The following is a 27660-nucleotide window of genomic DNA, read 5'->3' as shown; positions in this document are numbered from 1 at the left end:
GCATAACTGTTCTCAGTTCCATTCCTACATGAGACCATTTAGACATAAGCATAGTAAAAGTACTGATTATTTCAAAATGCTGATGTTCGGTTTTCATCACAGTTTCTTTTCTACTACCTTTTTGCACAAATGTATAAAAATTGCTTTCCATTACTGATCATGTTGCTATTCTTGATGTTTATTAAGACAAAAATATGTTAATGTTTTTGTATTAAATCAATGATTATAAAAAAATACGTTGAAATCTTTATTAATTCACTTTAATAAGTACAAGTACAGTTTGTGCAAGTTCTTCCACTTAAAAAGATGAGAGAGGACTGTAATCTTCATCACAGGTATACCTCAACTATGAGAGACAAAATAAGAAAAAAAATCCAGAAAATCGCATTGTAGGATTTTTAAAGAATTTTTTCGCAAATTATGGTGGAAAATAAGTATTTGGTCAATAACAAAATTTCATCTTAATACTTTGTTATATACCCTTTGTTGGCAATGACAGAGGTCAAACGTTTTCTGTAAGTCTTCACATAGTTTTTAAACACTGTTGCTGGTATTTTGGCCCATTCCTCTGTGCAGATCTCCTCTAGAGCAGTAATGTTTTGGGGCTGTTGCTGGTTGAAGAGTTTTTATAGGGTTGAGATCTGAAAACTGGCTAGGCCACTCCAGGACCTTAAAATGCTTCTTACGAAGCCACTCCTTTGTTGCTTGGGCGGAGTGTTTGGGATAATTGTCATGCTGAAAGACCCAGCCACGTTTCATCTTCAATGCTCTTGCTGATGGAAGGAGGTTTTCACTCAAAATCTCACGATACATGACCCCATTCATTCTTTCCTTTACAAGGATCAGTCGTCCTGGTCCCTTTGCAGAAAACTGCCCCAAAGCATGATGTTTCCACCCCCATGCTTCACAGTAGGTATGGTGTTCTTTGGATGCAACTAAGCATTCTTTCTCCTCCAAAGATTGTTCTATTTTGGTTTCATCTGACCATATGACATTCTCCCAATCCTCTTCTGGATCATCCAAATGCTCTCTAGCAAACTTTAGACTGGCCTGGACTTTAGACTAGACTGGCTTAAGCAGGGGGACACGTCTGGCACTGCAGGATTTGAGTCCCTGGCGGCACTGATGGTAGCCTTTGTTTCTTTGGTCCCAGCTCTCTGCAGGTCATTTACTGCCCCCCCCAAACCGCCCATGTGGTTTGGGGATTTTTGCTCACAGTACTTGTGACCTTTTCGACTCCACGGGATGAGATCTTGCGTGGAGCCCCAGATTGAGGGAGATTATCAGAGGTCTTTGGTTTCGGCCATAGTGGAGTTTGGAGTGTGACTGTTTGAGGTTGTGAACAGGTGTCTTTTATACTGATAACGAGTTCAAACAGATGCCATTAAAACAGGTAACAAGTGTAGGACAGAGGAGCCTCTTAAAGAAGAAGTAACAGGTCTGTGAGAGGCAGAAATCTTGATTGTTTGTAGGTGACCAAATACTTATTTTCCACCATATTTTGCAAATAAAGTCTTTTAAAATCCTACAATGTGATTTTTTGGATTTTTTTTCCCTACTTTGTCTCTCATAGTTGAGGTACACCTATGATAAAAATTACAGGCCTCTCTCATCTTTTTATGTGGGAGAACTTGCACAATTGGTGGCTGACTAAATACTTTTTTGCCCTGCAGAACATCTTTATTAATAAAAATGTGTTTTTTTTTCTAGAGAGGGTGAGCAGGTATCTCAGAACGGAGCACCTCCAGAGCAGGACTCTCCTCGGGTTAGTTACCGTTCCCAAGTCTACCAAAGCTACTCGAGTTTTCACAGTCGCCGAGGCACCTCAGGACTGTGAACTTAACCTTCGATGCGAGAGCGGGGGAAAAATATGTCCAGTCCACCCTGTTTCTTATCCCACGCCTTACCTATTTCTTTATATCCAAATCCTCTACCTTGTGTGCTATTAGAGGATATCGCATAGTCCGCTTATAGATATGTTGCTTTGTTGCAGTTGGATCCCTTTAGCCTATATAACTTCCTTCTAGCAGTGTATGTGATTCCAGTATCATTGTTATGTTCAGTTTGTCTGTTGCATAAGCTGTTTATAAGTTGGACAGCATGATTCCCTTTGTGCTGCGTTAAAGCCAAACAGTGCGCCCAGGAGGTTAGCACTGAGTGTTCTGTAGACAGGACAGTGCTCTATAGATTGCATGCCTGCATTCTTATCCTTGCTTCATACAGCAAGAAAAAACCACCTATGACTATGGGAAATTAAGTGACAAGTCATGTACGTTAAAAACAGATATGATAACGTCCTGGCATATTAATGATCAGGTAATGCAGGTCAGCTGTGGGAACTTATGTTGTCCATCTTATAAATGGTTTACTGGCTACCTGTGTCTTGGTCTCTTCGAAGTATGATTTACCGTAGAAGATATTTTTCCGCAGTTACTGTACATATTACTGCATTTAAATGCTTGATGGCCACAACGGCTGTACAGTAGGTGCTGTAGCACTGCGGTACTGTAACAAGTTATTCCATTAACTTGCCATGTACTGTATTGTACCAAATAGACATCAGGCTAAACATGCACACATTGACATCGACATGGACAAAGCTAATGTTTCTCTTTTTGTATTGCTTGGAAAAAAATTTGGATTTAGCATCAGGAATGTTGTGAATTCTGCCCAAGATTAGAAGTCTTTTAATACTTTAAAAATTAACTAAGTCAGACGATAACTTTTAAAATATTAAGCTTTACATCACCTAGTTTAGGATCCAACTTTAGTTATCCCAGGAAGTCGGTCAATTCCATGAGATTCCTTTAGATTATCGAAAGTTCTAAATAGGTCTCTCATCTGTTTTATCTTTTAACATACTGGTTAGCTTTGATCTAAATTATTACTTCTAGAAGTAAGGTTTATGATGCATCCTATGGCACAAATCAGTACACACTTTTTTTTTTTTTTTTTTTTTTAAGATGTCTTATTAAATGTTCACTGAATTGCCATGTCATCATAGTTATTTCATTTCATTTCACTGTCAATAATTTAGCTTCTTTTAACAATGGACCTCTCTAACATGCTAAGGAGCATTCTTGTACCAGAAAGGTACAACACAGAAGGCACACATGCTTTGCTGAGTACCAAAAGCAAGGTCGTTTTAAATTCATGGGAGTCATCTGTGATTAAAATCTTCCTCTTTACAGGGAGGAGACCTACCCTTGATCAAAAGCCCCAGGGTCGATCTGTGGTACAAGAGGTTTTTTACTACTGGACTCACCAATACTATCATTCCAGCTTGAAGTAGAAAGACATGCTGGCACTGTCTGGTTCTAGTCTTAATGTTTCTACATGTACTGTAAGAACAAAAGGGGGTTAAAGTGGGATTTGGTGGTTTAGGAACCCGTAAACCCTTCTAGTTTGTGGGGTGAGTTTCTCCATTGTGCGAGTCTGAAGGAATTACAACATACAAAAAGTTCATTTAACAGTTTGCTTAACATTAGTATGAATCAAAGATCATGCAGTGTATTTCTCTAAAATCCATAGTATGAACTGTCAATCTGATTATGTATGAACTTATTTATCAAAGGTGCCTGTTTATTGAATTGGTCCCTACTCATCAGACTGCGGTGAAAATTTACTCTAAGGTGAATTTTACACACTTTGTTTTACACACTTCAGCATCTCATTATCTACTTTACTGCTAAAGGCTTTGATCTTCTTTCTATGATTGATGGGTTGTCAGCCCTGTCCAACATGATGGAATCATTCTTAAAGTTTTACTGAATAAGAAGCAGCTACTAAGAATACATAATGATCTGTCTCGGTATGAAAGGAAGCTGTAATAAGCTCCTCCAGATTTGGCAATTCATTATGCTGATTTATTATCTCTAAAAGCTCTTGCAGTGGTTCCAAGAATACCGCAAACTCCTCTTCAGTGTAATTACAGAAAGCCTTTCCTCTTGTCCCTATGCCCGTTTCTGTTCCAGATACAAAAGTGCAATGAAGGAGATTTTCTTTTTAGAAAGCTTAGACATGACTTCACACCACCCTCTGTCCACACTGTCAGAAGGAATGTTTTTATTGTAGGGATGTACAGTCATAGATGCCTATGTACAACAAAATTGATATTGGAAATATCAAAAGGAGTCGATCACTACTCACAAGTTGAACTGACAGTAGGATGGCATGAGGGAGAGGAGCATTTTGTACACATTAGGAAGGTGGGGAATTTTCTGTTGGTACTCAGCAAGGAAACAAGCTCACAGTAGTGCATGAGGTCAAAAGATAATCTGATTTTTTTTTTTTTATTAAAAAAAGTAACAATTTAAGACCTATATTTATAAATCTCAGATTTATTTTTGATCTCTAATTATTTAAAAAATCTATTATCATGTATTAAAGTTTCACGTTTGTCCCATTAAATTACACCTATTTAATGTCATTTTACGAAATCAGTATCTGTTTTTTAAATTTTCAGCTTTTGATTGATTTTCTAAGCTGATGCAGAATTATTATAGAAACCAGGCTGCCACATTAGGGAATAAAATGTCAGTTAATGTAAAGTTCTGAACAAATGTCAGGTTTTTTTTTTTTTGTTGTTGTTGTTGTTGTTGTTTTTTAACTAACTGTTAAAACCATATTTTTTGTCAAACTAACAGTTGTTCCTAAAACCACCTTCTTTATTAACTAACCTTCCCCATGAAATAAACCCCACTGTGAGATACACAGTAACCCAGTCATGTTTGCTTCACCAGTTCCTTTGATGCTCATGTGTTGTTGTTGTTTTATGTTACATGCATGTTATTGTTACTATGTTAATCATTTTATGTTTGTTCTGTTTTTAATGTTGGTGGTTAACATCATTTTTTGGGATTGCTTATGGGTTGTCATTAATTTTTCCTATTAATACATCTTTCTTTTTTTTTGGTTACATCTTTTATGTTATGTTTATTTATGTTTTATACACCTTTGTGTCAGTTTAGACAGACCATAGATATAAATGAATCAGATTTTAGTAAACAGTACAAACTTTCCTAATTAACATTACATGTTAATTATTTAAATTAATAAAAAAAATTACAGAAATTTCTAAATCAATAGTTGAAATTTAAATTACTTAAACCAATAATTGATGACTTAATGGGATATAAGATGATGGTATATATTGCTATTTTATGGCTTTTACCATGCACTCATCAGAGTTCATTTATGAAAGACCTTGAAATGAGAATATTTAGAAAATTCAGGGAGTGCGTGTTCAAGTGCCTGGAATCGGTGCCTAGGACTGATCCAGCCTCCGAAAGGCTCCGTATAAAAGCAGATGGGATTGTTGCTGTCCAGAAGAGCTCAGAATGGGGTAATAAGCTGAAAGGTTTGAGTGGGTGTGTTGCGATAATCTCTTTTAACTTTGCCAAAAATCACTTTCTCTGCCAATGAGATAAACAGTAACTCTTGTACTCAAGCAATTTCAGAAATTGTTTGTGGTTTTCATTTCCTTTTTATTTTTCCGTGCGTTTCTGCTGGCTGTTTTTCCTTCTGCCTACTATGATTGCCAGTTGGTGGACATGTGGTGTGCTATATTAACGTCCTAATCTAATTTTGCATGTTGCCTCCTTCTGATCTCTTGTTCATTTCTGGCTTTAATCAAATCTAGCTGACTTAATTTAATAAGCAGATAAAAAAAAGGGAGCAAATCCTGTCGCTGTTATCATGAGACAACTAGATCGATTATTAAAAAAGAAAGAAGGCATAAATTTAAGCCAAACTTGATTGAGTTTGTGTGCTGTATATTGTTCAATTCAGCTTTAACAACTGGAGGTTGCTGTAGCAGCATTCGTTTACGCTCAGTTGCAGATCCATCCAGCAATACAGATTATAAGGTTACATTTATTGGCCTTGATGCATCTCTAGTCGCTTTTGTAGATCCACAGTTACTGACACTGTTAGTCCCCTTTATTTGATCTATTAATAGAAAGTACCAGATTTCGTTTAGGATTTGCGCTGCAACTGGGTGTAGATTCACAAGAAATTGTGTGACAAGAAAAGATGTTTCTGCACAGCCTCAGGCTCTGATGCATACTGCTTTGCTAAATAGAGTGGCAGTGCGTGTAAGACTGGCGTGATGTACAGTCAATTGATGTGCACGCACTAACTTTGTCTCTCTATACACTAGGAGGACACAGGAGGAAGTGATGTAGTTAATGGAATGGCAGAGAGCAGTCCAGGCTCCTCCCCAACAGGAAGCCGTAAGGCAAAAGTGGGCCAGGCTGCTACACTACCAACCAAGTCCCAGGACACGGCTGCGGCGCAGATCGAGGGCTTTCTGAACCGCAAGCATGAGTGGGAAGGCCATAACAAGAAAGCATCCAATAGGTATATTACATTACACATGCTGAAAGGTATATAAAGCTAATTATTAATAAATATTGCAATGCACTGGCAATAGTAGTCAGTACCATTCTGGTCTGGCATTTAGCAAGCACACATTGATGAGGTCACATACTGTAACGCAGCCCTTTATGAACAATTGGACTATTCAGTATCAACTAATGTACACTTACCGTCTACTTTATTATTAACATCTGTACACCTGCACATTCATGCAAGTATCTGAGCAGATAATCATATCTCAGCAGTTCAGGAGCTTTAATGTTCATATCAACCATCAAAATAGGGGATCTCACCCAATACTCACCCAAACTGGACAGTTGATCACTGAAAATAGCACTAGATTTTTCAACAATCCAGTTTTGGTGAGTCTATGCTTACAATAGCTTCAAATTCTTGTTCTTATCTGACGAGAGGACCCTCAGGCAGGTCTCCTGCTGTTGTAGCCCATCCACCTCAAGGTCAGTCTTTTATGAAATGCTTTCCTGCTTACCACAATGATTGAGTAAATATGTTACTATAATGGCTTTCAAAAATTTGGGCAGCCCTAGTCAAAATTTCTGCTACTGTAAAAAGTGAGTAGAAGATGAAGTGATCTCCAAAGGGCATGGGTTTAAAGACTAAACATACTTTTCAACATTTTATACGATTCGAACCGGGGGGGAAAAAAAAGCAAAGAACACCATGCCAAATGTAGGGTGTTCCTAATAAATTGGTTAGTATTATAAGTATTAAATTACAAGTTTTCTTGGGTACTGTAGTGTATGCTAAGGTCGCCGCTAATGGTAGAGAATAGTACCAGTGAGCCTCCATGTCTTACAGTTTGTATTGAGGCTATTACTTCCTTTCTTCCTTCCTTTCTTTATCTGATCACAACAAACCAATTCAATTGCATTTGGACTGTAGACAGAAAAATGTATTTGTTTCCATTAATTTAAAATGTTTAGATGCGGCAAGTAGGAAGTTTTACGGCATCGTGGTGCAATGAGCAGCATCGGCACTTCAGAGCCTCTGGATCCCTAACTGAGCTCATGTCACCGTCTATATATTGTTTCTCTGCATGTTCTCCTTAATTCAGTGTGTGTATCCTCTCGGTTCATGAATTCCTTGCCACTTGCATGGTGTGTGCATTGTGTCTACAGTGAACAGGGTACGTCCCCACCGGTGTTTCAGCTAATCTTCAGATCCATCAGAGCCATTCCTGATCAGGATAAAATGGTTACTGGAATAATGTTGCCTTAATTTTTGCAGGCTCTCGGTCATTCTGGAGTTTAGTTTAAAAACACCATGAATTTATTATTAATATTGGCATGATGATACAATTTTTAATTCTCTTTTTTGCATTTCTGTTTTTACTGTTTGTTGCAGATCTTGGCACAATGTCTACTGTGTGATAAATAACCAAGAGATGGGCTTTTACAAAGACAGCAAAAGTGCTAGTCAAGGAATCCCATACCATGGCGAAGTTCCCATTAGTCTGAAGGAATCTACCTGTGAGGTCGCCCTTGACTACAAGAAAAAGAAACATGTTTTCAAACTTAAGTGAGAGATTCCAGACTTTGCTTTCTATTCGATATTATTATAAGAGAAATGTACAGAATTCTAACTTTCCCTTTGCTTGTTTAACTTTCAGAATTTCGAATGGTAATGAGTATCTCTTCCAAGCCAAAGATGATGTAAGTTTCTTTTTTTTGTTTTCTTGTTTTGCTACCATAGCTATGGAAATGACAAGATTTCTATAGGGGGTTATATTATGCACCAATCAGCCTTAACATTAACACAGTAACCTTGATTATCAATTATATACCAGTAAACTTATAAGAGGATCATGAGCACCCATAGCTCACTCATGCTCCAACAGCCAACCCGTCCGGTTCAATCAGCGGGAAAAGATGCTGTTTTTGATTAAAAGCCACCATAATAGCCAGTGTTTAGACAAACAAGACTGATGCAGGGAAGCCCCACCCTGCGACCTGCATTAAACAAAGCAGCCCTAGTGCCAGAATACCCCTAGAGGCCCTGCATAGCCACGCTTCAAGCGGCCACAGATACATACACTATAAACCCCTAGTAGTACCACTACCTGAGTGCATTAATTAAACTCATCTTTCAATACCAGTAGTTCTAACACACAAAGACATGCTGTATTTGGTATCTTGTTCTCTCTCTCTAATCCCTCAGGAGGAGATGAACTCATGGATCCAGGCGATCTCCTGCAAGACACCCTCCGAGATCAGCAGCCATAGCACTCCTGCCTCTGGACGCACCCAAACCCTACCCACCTCTGTAAGCTCGGGTGCCGAGTCCAGCCCAGGCAAGCGGGAGAAAGACCAAGCGAAGCGCTTCAGCCTCTTTAAGAAGAAATAGATCTTTTTCCCCATCAGTTTCCTTTTGTTTGTTTTTTGTTCTCTTCCTGAAGCAGAACACCATGCAAAAGCTTGGAGACAAAAGTCCACACTTTTTGGGTGCCTGAGACTCCTCTGAGTAGGCTCTTTTTTTTTTTCATTTTTGGTTTAAAAGGAAGGAGCTGGAGAATATTTTAGGGTTCTTAGGGTATGAGGTGCTTTGAGCAGTCATTTGTAAATCATTCCTAAGTCTCAGAGACAATTTATTATAATTTAATAAGCTTTCTTTCCCACTTGTCATCTATTCTTTCTTTGTACTTGCTTTCGTTTAGTAGTATATCTGCTTTAGTGCGATTAAGTCTGGCTAGTTTTTATCTTCTCACTCTTGTTTTGTAAGTTCGTGACGTTTGTAGGATCTGCCCTCAGTTTTGTGAGGCGTTTACCGATGGAGGGCAGTGGTGCTTTAGACTCTGTTGAGTTGTTAACCTGCTGGTGAATAATTTTCATTACTAATAAAAACCATTAGCCATGATAAGTTTCCTTAAAGGGCAGTCTCTGTATTTAAGAGCTTAGTATGAAGCAAATGCGTCTCAATGCAAACCCACACAATAGTGGCTAATATTTGCTTTTGCCGAAATGTTTGATATGTTAATGATATGTGGATGGTCCGAATGTTGGTTACTTACGAAGGAATACTTTTATCAAGGATAAAAAACATTTTTGTAAAAAAAAAATAGTTTTTTCTTCTTGTACTTGAGTTGCAATATATTGTATGTTTAAAGATTATTTAGAGTAAAATATAAAAATAGATGTAACTCCTAAAAGGTGTAATTTGTTAAGTATAGAAATGGATTGTGTTATTTCTTGGGCGGGAGAAATCATATGACTGAAAATTAAAAAAATAAAAAAACAGCTGCTTGCTTGTTGGCTATAGCACCATGTGTTCTCATTTCGCTACTTTCTCTGGCTACCTGGTAAATATTGCGCAATCTGTCAGTGTAACTATTGTAACAATACCTTTTCATCATTATCGCACAATCAGAATATTGCCATATTGCCTCTGGGGCTTGTCGGTTCTTATGTAAAACATGGACCCAGACATCAAGTGGATGGATCTGCACCTGTAGCCTTTCAGCCTATCTGTTATAAATATGTGCAAAGTCATTAAAATGCTTTTGAAATTAAAACCTTTGCTGTCTTACTTTTTTTTCCACCAACAATGCATTCTGTACAGGTTACATTCTTGTTTCGGTGCTTGGTAAAATCTTGGAAAATCAAGTTGGAAGAGAATTAGCCAAACATGGTTGTCCATTACTACATCATGATTTGTACATTTGTCAGATGGTGTTTCCAGACAGTTCTCCCAGGTGATCATCATATGTCCCAATTACATTACATTTAGTATTACAACCTTAAAAGATATCTTTATCCAGAGTGCCTTATTACAGTAAGAGAGGAAAGAGTGTCATCAGCATAGCAGTGGTGTGAAGACACCTGTACTGATGCGCTGATTAGCCATAACATTTACCAGGTCAATTGAATAACTGACAATTACATGCCCAGGTGGTAACCCAAAATCTTGGTGGTTTTAATGTTAATAGTCTGAATGTTAGGCTGATCATTGTATAACCTCATTAAGAAAGTGGGCATCAAGATACCAGGAGGGGCCATCATTTTGGGCACTAATGGAAACTCTGCATGAAGGTGATTTTGTCCATGCTACCTAATAAAACCATATAACTGTAATCAGATACCCTAAAAGATCTTTTAAAGACCATGGGCTGGGCGCTCTTTGATGTGGGCAGGGGTCAAGGCATGGGCTGGACACTCATTGATGTGTCCATATAGTCATCTGGTCCAATCCTACAGAAGAATTCCCTTTGCCAAAATTGATGAAAGAGGTAATGCTGAGTGATATAAAGTTATTAAAAGATGCAATGCATCACAGATGGCTGCTTTTGGGGCTTCATAGCTGCAGACCACTTAGAGTGCTGCTCATGTTGATTCCTGACCACTGCTGACAATGAGCATGTGGGCTTTAGAACTGAATTGTAGAGCAGTGGAAGATGGTGATAACCTGCTCTCATAAATCATTTTTTCTTATATACTTGACTTGGACAGCTGGGTGCTTGTCCAATACATCACTTACAATATGTGAAGCTTGAAACTCTGGGCAGTGTATGGGAAGCTTTGGGTCTTGGCATTCATGTATGGGTCATTTTGGTATTGTCAAACTGATTTTTAACTAGAAATTAAAAATTTTAAGATGGAAAGAGGGGTATTATACTGTGGAGGCATATGACTAACCATTACACATGTCACAATACAGTATACGATACTGTACTCTTTTGCATTCTGCTCAAGAGGTATTTCTATTTCCTTATCATATGCATTTTTACTGGGGTCTTGTGATGCATAGAGGTTTACAGTTCTCTAAGCATATAAGATTTGATTCTCTGAACACACACCCGCTTAATTCAAATGAAAACATACTTCTGTGAACTGTATTGCTTTTATAAGTGTTACACAGTTTTATTGCTTTACATAACTGCTCCAACAAACCTTTTTAACTGGATACTGTGAAATTCATTGTGCCCCTACTAATTCTTAAAAGCTATAAAGTGTTCATAGAACTATAATTTTGTGTATGTGCGCGTGTTCAATGAAACATCCCATGTTCAGAGAACTATAAACTTGCATTAATCAGCATGCTCACAGTAAGAATGTGGGTGGAGTGAGTGAGTAGATGATGACGGAGCTTGTAAGTTGTGGGTGATATAACTGTGTATGCAGTAATGACTGAGTGCCAGACTGGATAAAATTCCAATTACGTGTAATTTAACATTCTACGTGCATTATATATTAATGTAACATTATCCAGTGCTTAAATTGTTTAACAGTGCTACACAGACGGGTAATGTCTAAAAAAATATTACTTACATGCAAGAAATTGAGAGATAATGAAAGAAAGCAAGTTTAAATCAGGATGTTGTTTAAACACCAAGCAATTTCTATGAAGTTTACATTTCTCTTTGAAAAATTCTCATAATTCTTTCCTTTGAAAAGAATCGCAACAGAGCAGTGTTTCTGTGTAGAGCAGAGAGAAAGTATGTGTGTCTTTTAACCTCTCTAATGAAACTTTCTTTTGCTTAACACACACGGAAACACGTGTGTTATAATAAACAGTACACACATGCCTACAAACACAAAACAAAGTATGGTTTATGCACACACACGTGGTCACAGTGTTATAGTAAACAGTACATGCGTGCATGCATGTTGATTAAATTGGTAAAAGACGCGCACTAAGACAGAGCAGGAGAGACGATTACCCACAATTTCGCAGCACAAGAGAGAGAAAAATTTACTCAGTTGTGATCACGCGATGCTCGGTGTTAAAACAAGAAACTCATGCGTGATACGTGATACTCAGTACTCGTAAACCAAGACTTGCTCGTTTTTCAAGTCAAAATTTATTTTAAAAATCTTTGCTCGTCTTGCGGAACACTCGCAAACCATGTTACTCACAATCCAAGGTTCCACTGTATTTAACATAATAATTAATTTTAATAATGAAATAAAGTCATTTAGTCACAATATTCCGCTGTATTTCTTAATATCATTTATTTATGATTAAAAAAAAAATCTAAACTGTATTACGCTAATTTGTGTTCATGTATGCGGAGCACTGGACAAACGAGTGTCTGTGTAGGCACGGTTATTTTTGAAAAGCATGTGATTTGAGCCGTAATTGGAATTTTTTTAATCATCCTTGGGGTGCAGCACTGTGCGCCCCGAACCCTCCCTCTTTTGTTTTCTTAGCAAACCAATATTGTTTTTAAATATTTGGGCTCATGTGATTGTTAGTTAATGTATTGAATAGTGATTGATGGGGAAGCCAGATAAATATGAGAGGAAATTTTGTAATTTCTTTGAAAAAAAAACCCTTCGCAAGGTGATCGGATGAAAAAAGAAAAAAAGGTAAAGAGCTTAAAACAGATCGACCTGATCTTCTAATTAGGCAGCAGTCAAGTGATCATGGCCAAGCTTACACGCGGTGCATTTCCAGCACTTCTTATGGCTATTTACAGGTGATTATTAAAAGTTTAATTTTAATATGTTTGCATCTCCCCCCCAAAAAAAATTGCACCAGCCGCCACTGATTATTATAATTACTTTTGTCCATAGCATGCAACCAAAGTTGACAGTAAAAGTGCAAAAAATATAATAAGCTTATATTTAGATAATGCACATATGAATCACAAAATCATGTATACAATTACATCTACAGTACATATTAAAAACAAACTGACCATTGTCTCATATATTTTCGTAAACTATGGTCTATGGAAAACATTGTGCGTATTTATCACTACTATAAATTTCTGAGAACTTTTTCATTAGTGTACTTTTCAACTGTAAAGTCTAATGAAACCTTTTGTAGACATAAAACATACAGTACAAGTTATATGTACTTACACTCCACACTCCCTTTCAAAAGGAAATAGTCAGTAGAAGTTTAAACATGTAATGTTAAGGTAACAAGAAAACTCCTATATAATGCATTTACAAGCACTTCAACAGTTTGAATCAGCTACTATCTTTGTTAATACAAAGCATGCAAAACATGAGTCCAGTGCTGCACCATATACACCAAACAGCCAAAACATTAAACCTCCTGAGAGGTTAAGAGAATAATATCCTGTTACAAGTAAACAGACCACTGACAATGTCTCCTTTAATTTCCATGTCTGAGGAACCTTTTGACTCTCCTACAGTATTTAGGTTATGCTGTTGGAGCAATTTGTAACTGTTAACTATGTTAACAGTCACATCATGTATAAGGTTACTGTATATTTAGTGCAGAATATACGTAGGGACGCCGATAGGAGTAATGTCAGAAACTCAAATTGGGTGATTTTAATTAGATTAAATAAATATTGTCCATGTAACTGTAGCTTTTGATGTGCATGGGGAGTGACAGCTAGCTCATCTGTTTTGAAGTCACAGAAGAGTAGCACAAACTGCTAAAAAAGTTAATGTTGGCTATAACAGAACATGATGGGGCTGGAGAACAGTCAGGATGCCCACAATGAACCCGGTCCACTGATGACAAAAGCATATATAATGAGCATGTAAGCATAAGAACTAAACTATGGATCATTGGTAGAAGGTGGCCAGGTCTGATGAGTGATGAAGATGTCTGATCCACAGAAGGTCATTCCGAGAACATTTAATCTAGCCTACAGTTATTCAGCTAACACAAACCCTAATTTATGATAAAGTGTTGAATATTTCATGTAATTCATGTTGGCAACACTTTACACTATAGAGTATCAGTTGTTCACCCTTAAGATTGCATTGCTGACTGGAAGCCGAGTCTTACGCCACCACCGTACTGTACATCACGAGACAATATTGTACCACATATTGCTAGACTAAGAGAAAAAGCCATGGTTTCTACTGATGGTATATTGCTTTAGTCTTCTTTAGATTATTTTTAATCATAAAGTTGAAAAAGTTGAGTTATTGTAAGTTGTGGATTGTGGCTCATCTGTTATTTAGTTAAGCTAAAAAAGCTTATTTTAGCCTATATAAAAGGAGCAAACAATTCAAATCCATCCATCCATGGAACCGCTATAGTCCAACTCGGGACCAAGGACCGGGACCATTTCCATTTTACGACTGTGGTGGGACCTACAGTCAACATCCGCACACTACAGGCAATTTGGGAACGTGAATTAGCCTAACCTGCATGTCTTTGGACTGTGGGAGAAACCCGAAGTACCCAGAGGAAACCCACCAAGCACAGGGAGAAAATGCAAACTCCATGCACACCGACCCCAAGGCAGGAATCGAACCTGAACCCTGGAGATTCAAGGCGACAGTGCTAACCACTAAGACATTGTGCCACCTTAAAAATTCAAATGCTTGAACTAAAAGCCCAATTCCTTCATTTTGCAAGTCCTTGACAATACTAGACAATGTAATATGTTAATAGTATTCAAAAATAATTAATCCATCATTATATTGAAACAAATCTTAAAAGCTATGGTTAGGACCATGTTGTGAGGGAGGTCAAAACGTTGGTGTCATTTTTATCACACTGTATACGATACAGTGGCACTACAGTTTGCATGGCCTCTTAGTAGCTAATTGCAGCTATGGTCTTATTTGCAAATAAATAAAAAAAAATTATTTAACTATTATTGTTTATTGTCAGCTGATAAAAAAAAACTATAAGTTACTCATGCGCTGGCTTCTTTTCTACAACAGCTTGTTGCAGAGCTATTTTTTACTGACCATGTATTTTTATATTCATTACCTTCAATACAACCTGACTTTATGTTGTTTCACTCTCACATTTAAGTTCTCTACATAATAGTATTTTCTAATATTCACCCTTCAATATTCGCCTTTGAGGTTTATGGGTAATTGAAGCATGCATGCACTGTATTTTTAAACTACCCTATATATCTTTATAATTTAAAAAACTTTAAATAGACAGCTATGAAATTCTTCTGCTTAGATGTAAGGTTAAATAAGATTGTAGATACAGTGGCAGTTCTATCATGTATAGCACCTTAGATAAACTGTCCTTTAGCCATTTTCAGACTTTTACTTATTTTTGAAAAATTTTATCCTGTAGCACACACAGTTTTTTTTTTTATATAACTGTATTTTAGATGTTTTAAATGTCGACAATTTAACAAAGTACAAGACATAGTCACCAGACTTCCGAGCAAAACCTGACACTTTATGATGAAGCTGATCACATCGCTTCCTTCTGTCACATGATCAGTGAAGCAAAAATACACACAGGAACATGCACCGAAGGGCACTTGGTTCAAGCGCTTGCACGTATGTTACGATTTATAAGCCTATTTCGTTGCTTTACCACAGAGCTTGCACTACAAAATCTCACATAGTTGTGTGTGAGGTGTATATAACATGGTGCATGATGAACATCCAAATTACATCATATCCTATTTCATGGAATATATTGTGGATGTTCTGCGACATATACAGTACCTCTTCCAGGGTAAATGGGTACCAATCCATCTCAAACCACATGTACACATGCTCTTCACTCACAGACAATTTGGAAATGCCAATTAGCCTACTCTGCATGTCTTTAGACTGTGGGAGGAAACCAGAGTACCTGGAGGAAACCCACCAAGCACGGGGAGAACATACAAACTCCATCCACACAGAGGCAGGAATCAAACCTGGACTATGGAGATGCGAGGCAACAGTGCTAACCACTTAGCCACCTTGGAGGGGTCAAGTCATATTGGATAAAATATAGATAAATAAGGTAAACATAGCTAATGAGTCAAATCAAGAAGTCATTGATACTGCCCTGTCATGTAAAATCTCAGAGGTTCCCATTCTATAGTCCGAATAAGTCCTTCTTCTTTTAAAAAGCATTTAGCAAACGCAGGGAATGGTTTGGTTCTCGACCCTCGAAGTTGTCATTTACACTGTCTCCTACCACCTAAACCAGGACCTTCAAGCGAGAAAAGAGTATTTGTTTAATGTGTTTATTCATTGTAGGTTCACTAAATTACTAGAATAATGTAAACCCCTCAATACATATAATATAACACAACAATACCAACTGTGATCATAGAATTGTTTATATATTTACCCTTTTTTAACTGCATGAAATACGATACGCCATTATCCCAGATTTTTTTTTAAGATCCTTAGTATCCTCAGGAAACACCCACAGATTATTAAAACTAATGTGTTTGTATAAAAGGTAGATATATTGTCCAGAAAAACATGCACTCTCTGGGCACACTAAGTCATTGTGCTGCTGCTGCTGCCATATAACAGCTATATGGCTCAGAATAAATAATTACTCATATTACTCCAGAGTGGCCTAGTCAAAAAAAGGTCATTGTTTCAGATAGGTCAAATTATTGGGCTGCATCAAACAAAGAAAACAACTAAGGACATCAGAAATTACTGGAAACAATTGGTAATTTAACACTTGCATGGTAAAAAATCAACTGTAAAAAACATCGCTATGTTTAATAGTGGAAGTAAAGCACAATGCGAAGAGAAGACACAGGTTTGGGACTTGTTAGTGAGACTAATCAGAAAAATGCTTCAATTTGCCAGGAAGCATAAAAGGTAGACATTGGAGCAATTAAAAATTCATGTATTTTCAGTCTAAGGCATACCACTCTAAATATAGTATGGAGTGGATTGGTTAGCACTGTCGCTTCAGGTTCGATTTGCGTCTCTATGTGCATGGAGTTTGCATGTTCTCCCTGTGCTTGTTGGGTTTCCTCCGGGTACTCCTCCGGTTTCCTCTCACACTTCAAAGACATGTAGATTAGGCTAATTGGTGTTCCCAAATTGCTCATAGTGTGTGAATGAGTGTGTGTGAGTATGTGTGTTTGCCCTGCGATGGATTGGCACCCTGTCCAGGATGTACCCCGCCCTTTGCCCTACTGTAAGTCTCCTGGGATAAACTCCAGGCCCCCATAACCCTGAATACAGGATAAAGGGATATAGACGACTATGAGGGAGTAAGTATGGAGTGGTTATGCCATTATCTGGTTCTGCCCATCTGTAATCATAATTGGGATGCTGAGGTTCAAGGCACATCCTGAAAAAACATGCAGCACAATGTGTTAAATATTTGAATATTCGTACATAGGCGAACTGTACAACACAATCAATAGTACCATAACTGCTTGACTATAGTACTTCCCATTCAATCATACCTCGTTATGAAACAATTAAATGTTTCTAATCTGAAAACCAGAATGGGACAGGTTCACAAATAACTTTCAATATCTAGCCTAAATTCTGAGCAAATCTAGAAACAAAACCAAAGCTGGTAATGCTATCCATCTTCAGTCCATCTATAATTATTATTTTCACTACAAGTTTAGTAGAAAAAAATTAACTCCTAGTATAATTTGATTTTCATATAACTTAACTATCGTCTTGAATTAAGATTAGTTACAGCATGCATCTGTCTTTCATTTGCTTACAGTTCCTCGTGATGTCAGTTGTGTGTGCATGTGTAAATGTAAAAAAAATTACTCAAGGTCATTTTGAATTAAAAAAACAATCGTGACTAAAAACGTATGTTTAGCTACATGTACATCGTACTGTACCTTCAGCTTTTTTTTTTTTTTTTTTACAAAATAATCTGCTTATATTTACTTGGCCAAGGTAGATCAAATAAAACCTCAACTGATGTGTGGCACCATGCATGTGGTACCTGATTTGGGGTACATGGTTTATATTCTATTGTTCCTTGATTGCCTTCTAGGAGCTTTCTCACAATATGTAAAGTTTCCCTTTCTTCTGCATTCCGACACATCAGGCCTTTTCTTTGTCCATATGGTCAGCTACAACATTTGTTAAGCCTAAAGATGTGTAAGGTAACTAAGTAAATTTACTTTGTTACTGTACGTAAGTACATTTTTCACAATCTTGGTATTTTTGATAGAGTAATTTTGAAGGTAAGTACTTTTGTTCAAGTAGAATCTTAAATGGAGAAGCCTACTTTTACAGTATTTGTGTACTTTGCAAACCTCTATAAATTGTAGAGCAACTGCTTTTTTCTTGGATGGCAATCTTTCAGTCCATTGCAATGTAAAATATGAAACATTATGACAACCTGCTTAATATTGAGAAGGTCCCCCCTTTTGCCACTGTAAAGTTTTATAAAGTTACGTAGTAAGAGAGGCGAGTTGCTCGGTCTGTCCGCTGTGCTTCGGTAAGTTTCTCTGGCGCCAGGAGAGACTCAGTCAAACACACACACACACACACACACGTTGTCTGTCAGAAAGGTCTCTGTTTATTAACAGCAAAAGATGAGGTTTATATATGTTTGACCAAACGCCTGTGCCATAGACATACATTACTACAAAGAACATGAACCACTGTAAATGTCCTGGTGAGATCCTGAAGAATCAAAGGAGAGGAAGATAGAGAGGTGTCCGTCCAAAGACAGATCACAAGATGTTAGCTCGAGTTAGGGGGAGAGGGGGAAGGAGACAGAGGGGGAGAGAGAGAGAGAGAGAGAGAGAGAGACATATAGAGAGAATGGGAAGGTGAGCGTGGGAGCGTTCACACCTTCAAGAGCAGATGCAAGAGGAGACAGGAACATAGCAACAGGAAAGATTTAACACGTTAATATCAGATCTATGAGGAAGAGAGCAAGAGAGTAGAAATAACTCCTTTATGTATAAAATAATTCTAACAGTCACCAAAACAAAACTAATCTGCAGCCTGCAAACAGAGAAATGGAGTTCTTTGACCCATCTGCCCATTCTTGATGCTGAGAATGTCCCTACATACGGCAGTTAGCCAAACCATTGTGTAAAGATGACTGTGGATGGTTCACTTTAATAGCCCCAAGTTATACATTTGGTAAAGATAAATCATTAATTATCCTACAGTTTATACCAACATACCTTTTCTAGACTCATTAGTGGGACGCGGACTCTCTGGAGAAGTCTTGGTAAATTTGCCAGCTAGTTTTCCTTATCCTCTTTAACCCAACTTATTAAGGCCCTGAACACCACCACCTTGAGAAAGATAGACATAATCATCTTCATTACTGTTTTCTTTAATTAATGAATTCATTCATTCATCCATTGACATATTCAGTTACCTTTATTTAGTTAGCACTACATTGTGGCTTAGGTAGAAGTGGATATGGTGCCCTTTGGGGAAAACTCAGCACAATAAACATATCTTGGTAGAAAGTAGGAAAGTATTGTCATACTGTAATAGGAGGAATCACGAAGACTCTAAAGTGAAGTGAGTAATAGTAAGGTTGAAATTTTTACTACTTTATTGTCATTACAGCTTATATTGAAACTACTGGCAGTGATTAGCACTGTTTGCCTTTCGCCTCCAGGGTCTGTGTTTGATTCCCTTTTCGGGTCTGTGTGCAAGAAGCTTGCCTGTCACCTTTAGCACCATGCTTGGTGGCTTGGTGGGTTTCCTCCCAAAGACATGCAGATTAGGCTAATTGGCTTTCACAAATTGTCCATAATGTGTGAATGTTGACTGAAGATCCATGGTTGTATACAGTAAATGGGAATAAATACAATGGTCTCCATTGGCCTCCACATCACTACTGTAGTTGGACTACAGAGGTTCCTAGGTTTTTACAATTTCAGGCAGTAAGTCTGTTCACACAGCTCATCCTTCTCCAACAGACGCCTCCAGGTCAGATCTTTAAAATTCTCTCTCTCTGAAACTTGCTGAAAGTGGGCTAAAGAGTACTTCTCTGCTGCCCTACAAAGATGCTCCAGCCCATAGGTCTGTTGTTTAGGTCTGAGTTTCCAAACATGACGCATCATTCATATGATCTTGTAAAAAGTCAGAGCAGAGTGTTTGTGCCCCTTGTAGCTGGAACTTCACAGATGCTTCTGTAAGGTCCCAGATGTTCTGCCAGCCGAGCTTTAACTTTCCAGAATACGTGAACTTCAGCAGGGATTCCAGCGCCCATGATGACATGTCGTGCAAACACACCACTTCCTCCATGGACTCACGTAACCCACTGCAAAAGAGCTCTAAAATAGTCTCCTGCAGCAGCAAGTACTGTATAATGTGATGGGCTAAGGGAGAGATGGAAAGAAAAAAAATGCAGGTATGTACAATACGTTTCTGCCTACTTTAAGAGCTGGTGCAAAAATGCTTAGTTTTTAAATATTAAATATTCATAACAGTAAAACTTTGATTTCCAGGGAAATGCTCTCACTATCTACCTCCATGATAACATCACAACCAACATGTCTCTCCCACAGTGTCCTGATCACCTGCAGGCTCTGTTCTTTTTCTGCCCTCCCAGTGGATGGAACCTCAGCCTTGCACACCTCTGCGAGTCTTTCCACTCCTAAACACCAAGCCGTCAGAACCTCCTCCGGATTTCTGGCTTCCGTAAAATTCATATTCACTTCTCCATTGTAAGCAAAGTTCACGACAGCTTTCAGCCCTGCATAAGTTACATGACACCCAACTCCTCCAACATTAGACAAATTTACCTCCTTAACCTGGGAGTACAGCTGTTCCTCTGATTTTTACTGACAGCAGCAAGCACCAATTGATGAGCTTTGTGAGAATTACCAAGAAGCTTTAATCTGCAGTCCAACAGTAGCTCTTTTTCTTTTAAACTATAAAACGAACTGAGGGACCGTCCTAAAATACTACCATTCTTTGATGGAGTTTTAACTGTTGCTGTTTTTCTTACTTTTGCTGCTGTAACATTATTCCATGGAAGTAGAAGCAATTGCATTTACTATAGAACAAGATTTACAATTTCGTGAAAGTCAAGCCATTCTATAAAGCCTTCCCCAGCACATCCCAAATAGTTTTGATAAAGGTAAGGTCAGGAATCTATGGTGCCTAAGCCATGTGTGAAAATGATTCCTTATGCTCCCAGATGTCTTTCACAATTTGAACTGATGAATTTTGGCATTGGCGTGAAGAAAAAAGGGAAGAGAAAACTCCATTGATAAGATTATCTACTTATTCAGTACATTCAGGTAGTCAGCTGAATTTCTTATATTGCCACATTATGCTGCTGAGCCTAGACCTGATCAATTAAACAACCTTGGCTTAATGCACTTTCTTACTTACCATGACACATCATTCTGAAATAGGTTAAAACTCCACACATCACACCGCATGACTTTTTCTTTCCGCCAGATTTCTTCTGCAAGGTTGATGGTTCAGCACTACCTAGGTTTTAGCAATGCATCTTCCATTTGTTATTTCAAGTAATTCAAGTTTCTTTCTTTGCTTTATTTGGGCCCATAATTTTAACCTTCTAAAATACAGTAAGACCTTTTCTGTGACCCCAAATATACATCATCTGTTTTTTAAGAATTGAGAAACCTTTATAATTAGTAATTATCTAATCAAAGTAATACAATATACCCTTAAATGATCTCAAGTTTTTGCTTATTTAAATCTAAACAGCAGTTTTTTGGCCAGTCAGTGTAGTGAGCCTAAAGATACAATAAATACTGTGTTATGTGTTTTTAGTGACTTGGTGATTATCAGCATCAAGAAAAATAATAAATGATTAATATTTTATATATGTACAGTATATATCAACCATTTTACTTTATTAGAAAAAAAAGAGTAAAAACAGTACAGGAGGCATAACACATTCTTCATTAACCAAAGATGGATGTTAAAATGTTTTATCATGTCCAAAATGTATCATATACAATTTAAAATAGTAGATTTATCATTAATGCGGTCATTTCACAAGGCAAGGTGACCTCAAGAACTAATAAAAAAGCTATATTTACAAGGTTGCCAGACCGTACAAGACTTATATTGTTTCAAAACCTTATATTCAAGACTTACAGTACTATTTAAATCTTACAGAAAGGCAAAATTTCACCAAGTTTCTATCTTAGCTTTAAATGATGAAATAGTAAGTCTGAGATCTCGGATAAAAGACAGTTAATAATATCACAGTTTTAGATAGTATCCAATATTTTTATTTAATAGAAAACTGTGTTATTTTTATTGTGACATTAAGACAGTATAAATAAAACAGAGAAGACAAATTGTACAATGGAATGTTTAGAATATTGGAAGGTTTTCATTTTAGCGTACTCAACATCATTTTTTGCATTTGTTAATTAAAAGCAAATTGTCCAGAAGTTTCTGGCATTGTTGTCCCTTAATTGACATTTGATCAGCCATGATGTGGTTCCCATGGAGCAGAGTTAAAGGCTCAAGGGCCAAAGAGTGGCAGCTTGAAACTGGTGTTTGAACCACCAACATTCTGATCAGTACCCCAGAGACTTAACCTGTTGGCCTACCAGTGACTATATGAAAAAGTAACTGTGAGACACATGGGTTCATTCATAGGCTAACATTTAGGCCCCATGTATTTTAAGGCTCTAATATGGGGGCCGAAGTGGTTCGTAAAGGGGGCCCATGTGAGATCCCAGGAATAATAATCCAAAAATTCCTAATTGACAAGAAGCATGATAAAACTGATTTTAAAAAAGGGTCAAGCTTTTAAGGGTTTATTTTATTTATTGATTTATTTGTGTGTGTGTGTGTGTGTGTGTGTGTGTGTGTGTGTGTGTGTGTGTGTTAATCTATTTAAACAAAAAAAACACTTGACAAAACTTTGTATATTAATATAAATAAATGGCAATTGCAAGCTTATACTTATAAGTTTTGTGTGTTTGTGCAATCAAAATGCAGTAACTCACTTAACCATTATTCATTGTCATTTAATTTTACCCTCATGGTTTTTAGAGGTACCCATTACAATTTAAGTCTAATGTAAAGTATTTGTTTACACACATAAATTAGGAACATTTCTGGAACAAGATATGGAATGATCATAACTAGAATGATCAAAAATGTTCTGCCACAGAGCTTCTGTGATTTTCCGAAGCTCTTATTCCATGAATGATATCAATAACCCATTTATGGCTGATGCAAAAAGACCATATAAATGTACCAGTGCAAACTTTATAGGTGTGTGTATGTGTTATTGACCTTGTAGCACACCCTTCATAACTAAAGCATACATAGTGTGCAACCTGTAAAATCTGTGCAACCTGTAAAACAGAGGCTAAATTTATTACAAATTATATCTGACATGATATGATTAACCATGCAACAGAGTGGCTCTGTGTTAAGCATTGCCACAGAACTCTGGTGTGGAGGATTGGGGTCCGAGGGTGGATGGTTGGCCTTTTGGAGCTACGGGAGGAGTGTGGTGTTAAAGGGGACTGTAGTCCTTGAGGACCTGAGTGACACCTTTAGGGGTGATGTGTGGTCAGGTCTGTGCTCTAAACATTGAATACCAAAAGGACTGGATGTACAACTATAGAGCCATCTAAACTATTTACATTGGACTTGGAGAGACGCGCTCCCCTCAGATTCACATGTTGAGAAACAAACTCTTGTTCTCATAAACTCTTTTTTGTGTCTGAAAAATTGGGTGAAAAAACTGTTCATCTTTGCTAGATTTTTTAAATGGTTATCACGTTGTAATATAAACCAATCAGTTAAATACTGATAAGCATCTGGTGTTCTTCAGGAATTTTATTGATCTTTAAACAAAATAAAATGTGTAGTTTTCTGTTTTATGCAGATCACTGTTTCAACTTTGACTAGTTTGGAAGAATAAAGTCTTTTTAAATTGTTGTAGTATCGTTATGCCAATTTGTTTTTTATACAGTTTTTTATAAGTTATTTTCTACTACTGTTATACACATGATCCATAGTGGTATGTCATCCTGAAACCTGGCAAATGGCCTCCTACGCTTTATTTTTTCTTGTCTTAGATTAGGATTAGGTCTAAGGGTTACTTTTGATCTGTTGCAGGAGCAGTGGTGTTTCAGGAGGTTGAGGCTCTAAGTTGATGAGCAGATGGTTTGGGTTTTTAAGCTCCGCCACAGTCGGCTTGCCACTGTTGGACTCTTTTGCAAGGTCCTTAACAATATGCCCATACGAAATCACTTTGCCGTTGCCAGTCCAGATGTAAAGCCCAGAGCTGGGCGTCCCCATAAAAACCACCAGGATGAACAAAAACGTTTGAACTTTTCATTTACAAGTTTTGTAAAATAACTTGATCATATAGAGCTACATTAAATACCAGAGTATAAATGCAGCATTTTTACCATAGACATGAGAAGATCTCTACAGCTTCTTGGTTTTTGCAAGAAGCATATGTTTTACTAAGCTAGATTTATGCAGTACATATAATCTCAAATATCAAAGGCTACTTTCAGTACTTTGTGACACTTTAACCAAGAGAAAAATGCAATATGATCATAAACTTTGCACAACCTCATTAAAAGTGAGTCTTGAGCAAACTCTTTTTCTTTTGTTCTATAGTTTAGATTTAAAAAAAAAATAACAGAATTTTTCCAGTAACACACCCAGTATCGACAGTACCTCAGTAGGAATTTCACTTGAATTAATAAACTAATCAACTTTTTTTTCCATTATTATTGACTGCAGTTGATGTCTTTATTTAACTACGCTGTAAAATGGTGATGGTTTTAAGAGAAACTTAAATTTCGCTATTTATATTGTATATTTATAGTTATTTGTAAAGGTTATGTTTTTGTGTAGAAATATTAAAAGATACAAAATAATCTGTCCTAAAATTAGGCAAATACAACTTCAGACAAACAGCAACAATATAATATTTTTAGCGTTTTAAATCACCTTCTGTATTCTAGAGGTAAATGTGAAGGCATCAGGCGACAGGCTTGGGCCGGGCAACAGGACAAGGATCCAAAGCACACTAGTAAATGTACAGTATATCACAATAGCTAAAAGATTAAAGAATAAAGGTTTTGAAATAGTTTAGTCAAAGTCGACCTCAACCCAACTGAACTGCTGTGGCGGGACGTTAAGAAAGCTGTGTATAAGCGAATACTCAAAAACCTCAATGAACTTAAACAGTGTTGTAAAGATAAACTGGCCAAAATAATTCGAGAGACTAATAATCATGCATGGAGTCCCTAAAGTTTGAGTGACTTTGACAAGGGCCAAATTGTGGAATCAGAGCAACTCCAAAACTGCAGCTCCAAAGCAGCCAGCATTGAAAAGGAAGGAAAACCGGTGAACTGGCAGAAGTGTCATGGGTGGCCAAGGCACAATGATGCACATGGGAAGTGATAGATGGCCGGTGTAGTCTGATTGAATAGAAGAACTACAATAGCTCAAAATGATAAAAAAGGTTAACGCTGGTTTCTAAAGACAGGTGCCTGCATCACTATTTTCGTGCCAAAAATAATCACTTTAGTCCCTTGCTGATCAGTCTGCTCTGTGTTTCCTATGTCTCGTGATACTCATGCTTCCTTTGTCCTCCTACATCTCCTGTTATCATTGCTATATAAATAGTACTACTACTACTAATAATAATAGTATTTAAAATTATTTATTATTATTATTATTATTGTTGTTGTTATAATTATTATTATTATTATATTGCTTATATGGAGTATACAGTGGAGTGAACTTGAACTCAGGTGTGATAAACCATTTTTCACAAAGGGCTATGTAGTTTTGGATTTTGTTTTCTCTTAATAATAAAAACTTGACTTTAACTAATATTTAAATTTGTTTTATGATCTGAAACAACAAAATGTAAAAAAAAAAAGAAAAAAGAAATTAGCAAGGGGGCAAACACTTTTTTACACCACTGTATATTGTATACATATTGCTTAATGCTTATTGCTTGTATACATTCTTGCTATCTTTTTATATAAACAAAATGACATTATATTACAAGTTAAGCCCAGTATTGCATGCGTTGTGGGATCAGACTAGGCATAATTATTTATTATTATTTTTCAATTATATAATTTAAACTTATTTAACAAATAATTTATACCACCTGCTGGACAAAATGACAGTTTAGTAAGCACATGATCAGCACCTGAAAAGACCAGGAGCGATCTGATTGGACATAGTAATAACTATATATATATTGACAACAGGGTAGACACATTAATAACCTACAAGGACATACCTAGGAGTAGTATGAACTTAATAAATGCACATTTTACATTTAGATCTCATTCTTGCTGTTTTCTTCAATACTTTTAGGAGGCAGAAGGAACTTCATGGTCCTCATCAGTGTGTGACGGGGCACTACCATATTATTTAATGTTTTAAAGACATTCTTAACAAGGTTATCAGTTAGTAAAAGATCATAAATATTGAGTCCTTATGTTAGTTTATTTAAAGTGGTTCACTATTTAAGTCGGATTTACTCATCTAATCTTTGCTGTTTTTATGAGGTTAATGATTGAATGTAATTGTTAAGCAAGAATCTAACCCATGTATTAAAAGCATTTAAACTGACGGAAATGAGAGAGAGAAACATATTTAGCAATGTTCTGTAACACAAAACATATTTCTTTCACCTGATATGTGTACACCCAGACATTTTTAAATTTAAGTTAGATGCTTAAACTAGAGTGAGATTAGAACAATAATGAAAAAAGAGAATGTTATGGATATAATTCGTTTTTGTCACTAATGACAAACTCAACCATGCACTAGCCCCGCCCACATATGGGGGAGGAGTCTCATTATAGGGTCACGTATAAAAGTAAACATCTGTAGAGATGAGAGATAGAATACTAGAGATAGATTTACAGAGCTATTCAAAATAGGAAAAACTAAGCCATGAAAACCAAGAAATAATTACTAACATTTTATGAAAAAACTAAGGGAAAAAACAACTTTCAGAACAAATCAAAATCCTCATCAGCTGAACCTCATATATACTAAGGTAAGTCACAATGATTTCTTTCAAGAGGTGAAAATCATTAAAGAGTAGCTTGCTGGTTTGGTTGTTGTATGTTGCTCTTTATGCTTTCTTCTTTAAATTATTTAAGTTTCAATCTACACATAATTATCAAATCAAACAGTATAGCCATCTCAATACATTAATTTATTCTAAACCTATATTTTAATTAAATGATTTAATGTATTTCCTTTATAAAATATGTAATCCTCCCTCGGTGTCATTATGGTTTTTCAGAGCAAGGTGAATAAAACTTGTATTCATCAAAAAAATGTATTCATTATTGAATAATAAAAATATATTCATAATAAATATTTCATTGTGTCTGTATTTGAAATGCAAAGAGAGATGTCTATTTAAACATCACTTAGCTTTTTAAAATTACTTTGTTAATGACTCACAGACTAAACCGAGCCTTATCAGTTGAGCAAAAATGTACTAATGGATCTGGTGCTGCATATTCTACCTGACACACCAGTGAATGATGTGTTGGCACATATGATGATGTACTGCACATACTTACTTTAATGAGCTTTCACATTGAAATCAAATACAAGCAAAAATATATAGAGTATAATGCTATTTAGTTGACCTAAAAATATAATTATACAGTTTTGTTTGTGACTGCATATATATTACTTG

The 27660-nt window shown here is 36.7% G+C and overlaps 2 protein-coding genes across 3 annotated transcripts in view; one reads left to right on the top strand and one right to left on the bottom strand.

The window, feature by feature from the left end:
• LOC128508369 (spectrin beta chain, non-erythrocytic 1-like) overlaps positions 1–9907 on the top strand; it is a 78941-nt gene extending 69034 nt beyond the window's left edge. For both annotated transcript variants that reach the window (XM_053479656.1, XM_053479655.1), the window contains 5 exons: positions 1711–1765; positions 6161–6360; positions 7744–7917; positions 8009–8051; positions 8557–9907. In XM_053479656.1, the coding sequence (XP_053335631.1) occupies positions 1711–1765; positions 6161–6360; positions 7744–7917; positions 8009–8051; positions 8557–8742 (658 nt within the window). In that variant the 3' untranslated portion in view covers positions 8743–9907. The remainder of the gene's footprint in view (positions 1–1710; positions 1766–6160; positions 6361–7743; positions 7918–8008; positions 8052–8556) is intronic.
• A 6162-nt stretch (positions 9908–16069) lies between these two features.
• LOC128508416 (kelch-like protein 12) lies at positions 16070–21394 on the bottom strand. The gene is given in 12 exon segments (XM_053479757.1): positions 16070–16161; positions 16164–16230; positions 17968–18079; positions 19161–19282; positions 19483–19507; positions 19875–20035; positions 20037–20277; positions 20279–20323; positions 20364–20376; positions 20467–20787; positions 20790–20878; positions 21345–21394. Coding segments are annotated over 12 exon segments (1338 nt in total).
• Positions 21395–27660: the final 6266 nt, after the last annotated feature.

This window comes from Clarias gariepinus, chromosome 20 (genome assembly GCF_024256425.1).
Source record: "Clarias gariepinus isolate MV-2021 ecotype Netherlands chromosome 20, CGAR_prim_01v2, whole genome shotgun sequence".
NCBI classification, from domain to species: domain Eukaryota; kingdom Metazoa; phylum Chordata; class Actinopteri; order Siluriformes; family Clariidae; genus Clarias; species Clarias gariepinus.
Note: the sequence above shows the minus strand (reverse complement) of the source record. Positions and strands in the feature narration are given on the sequence as shown.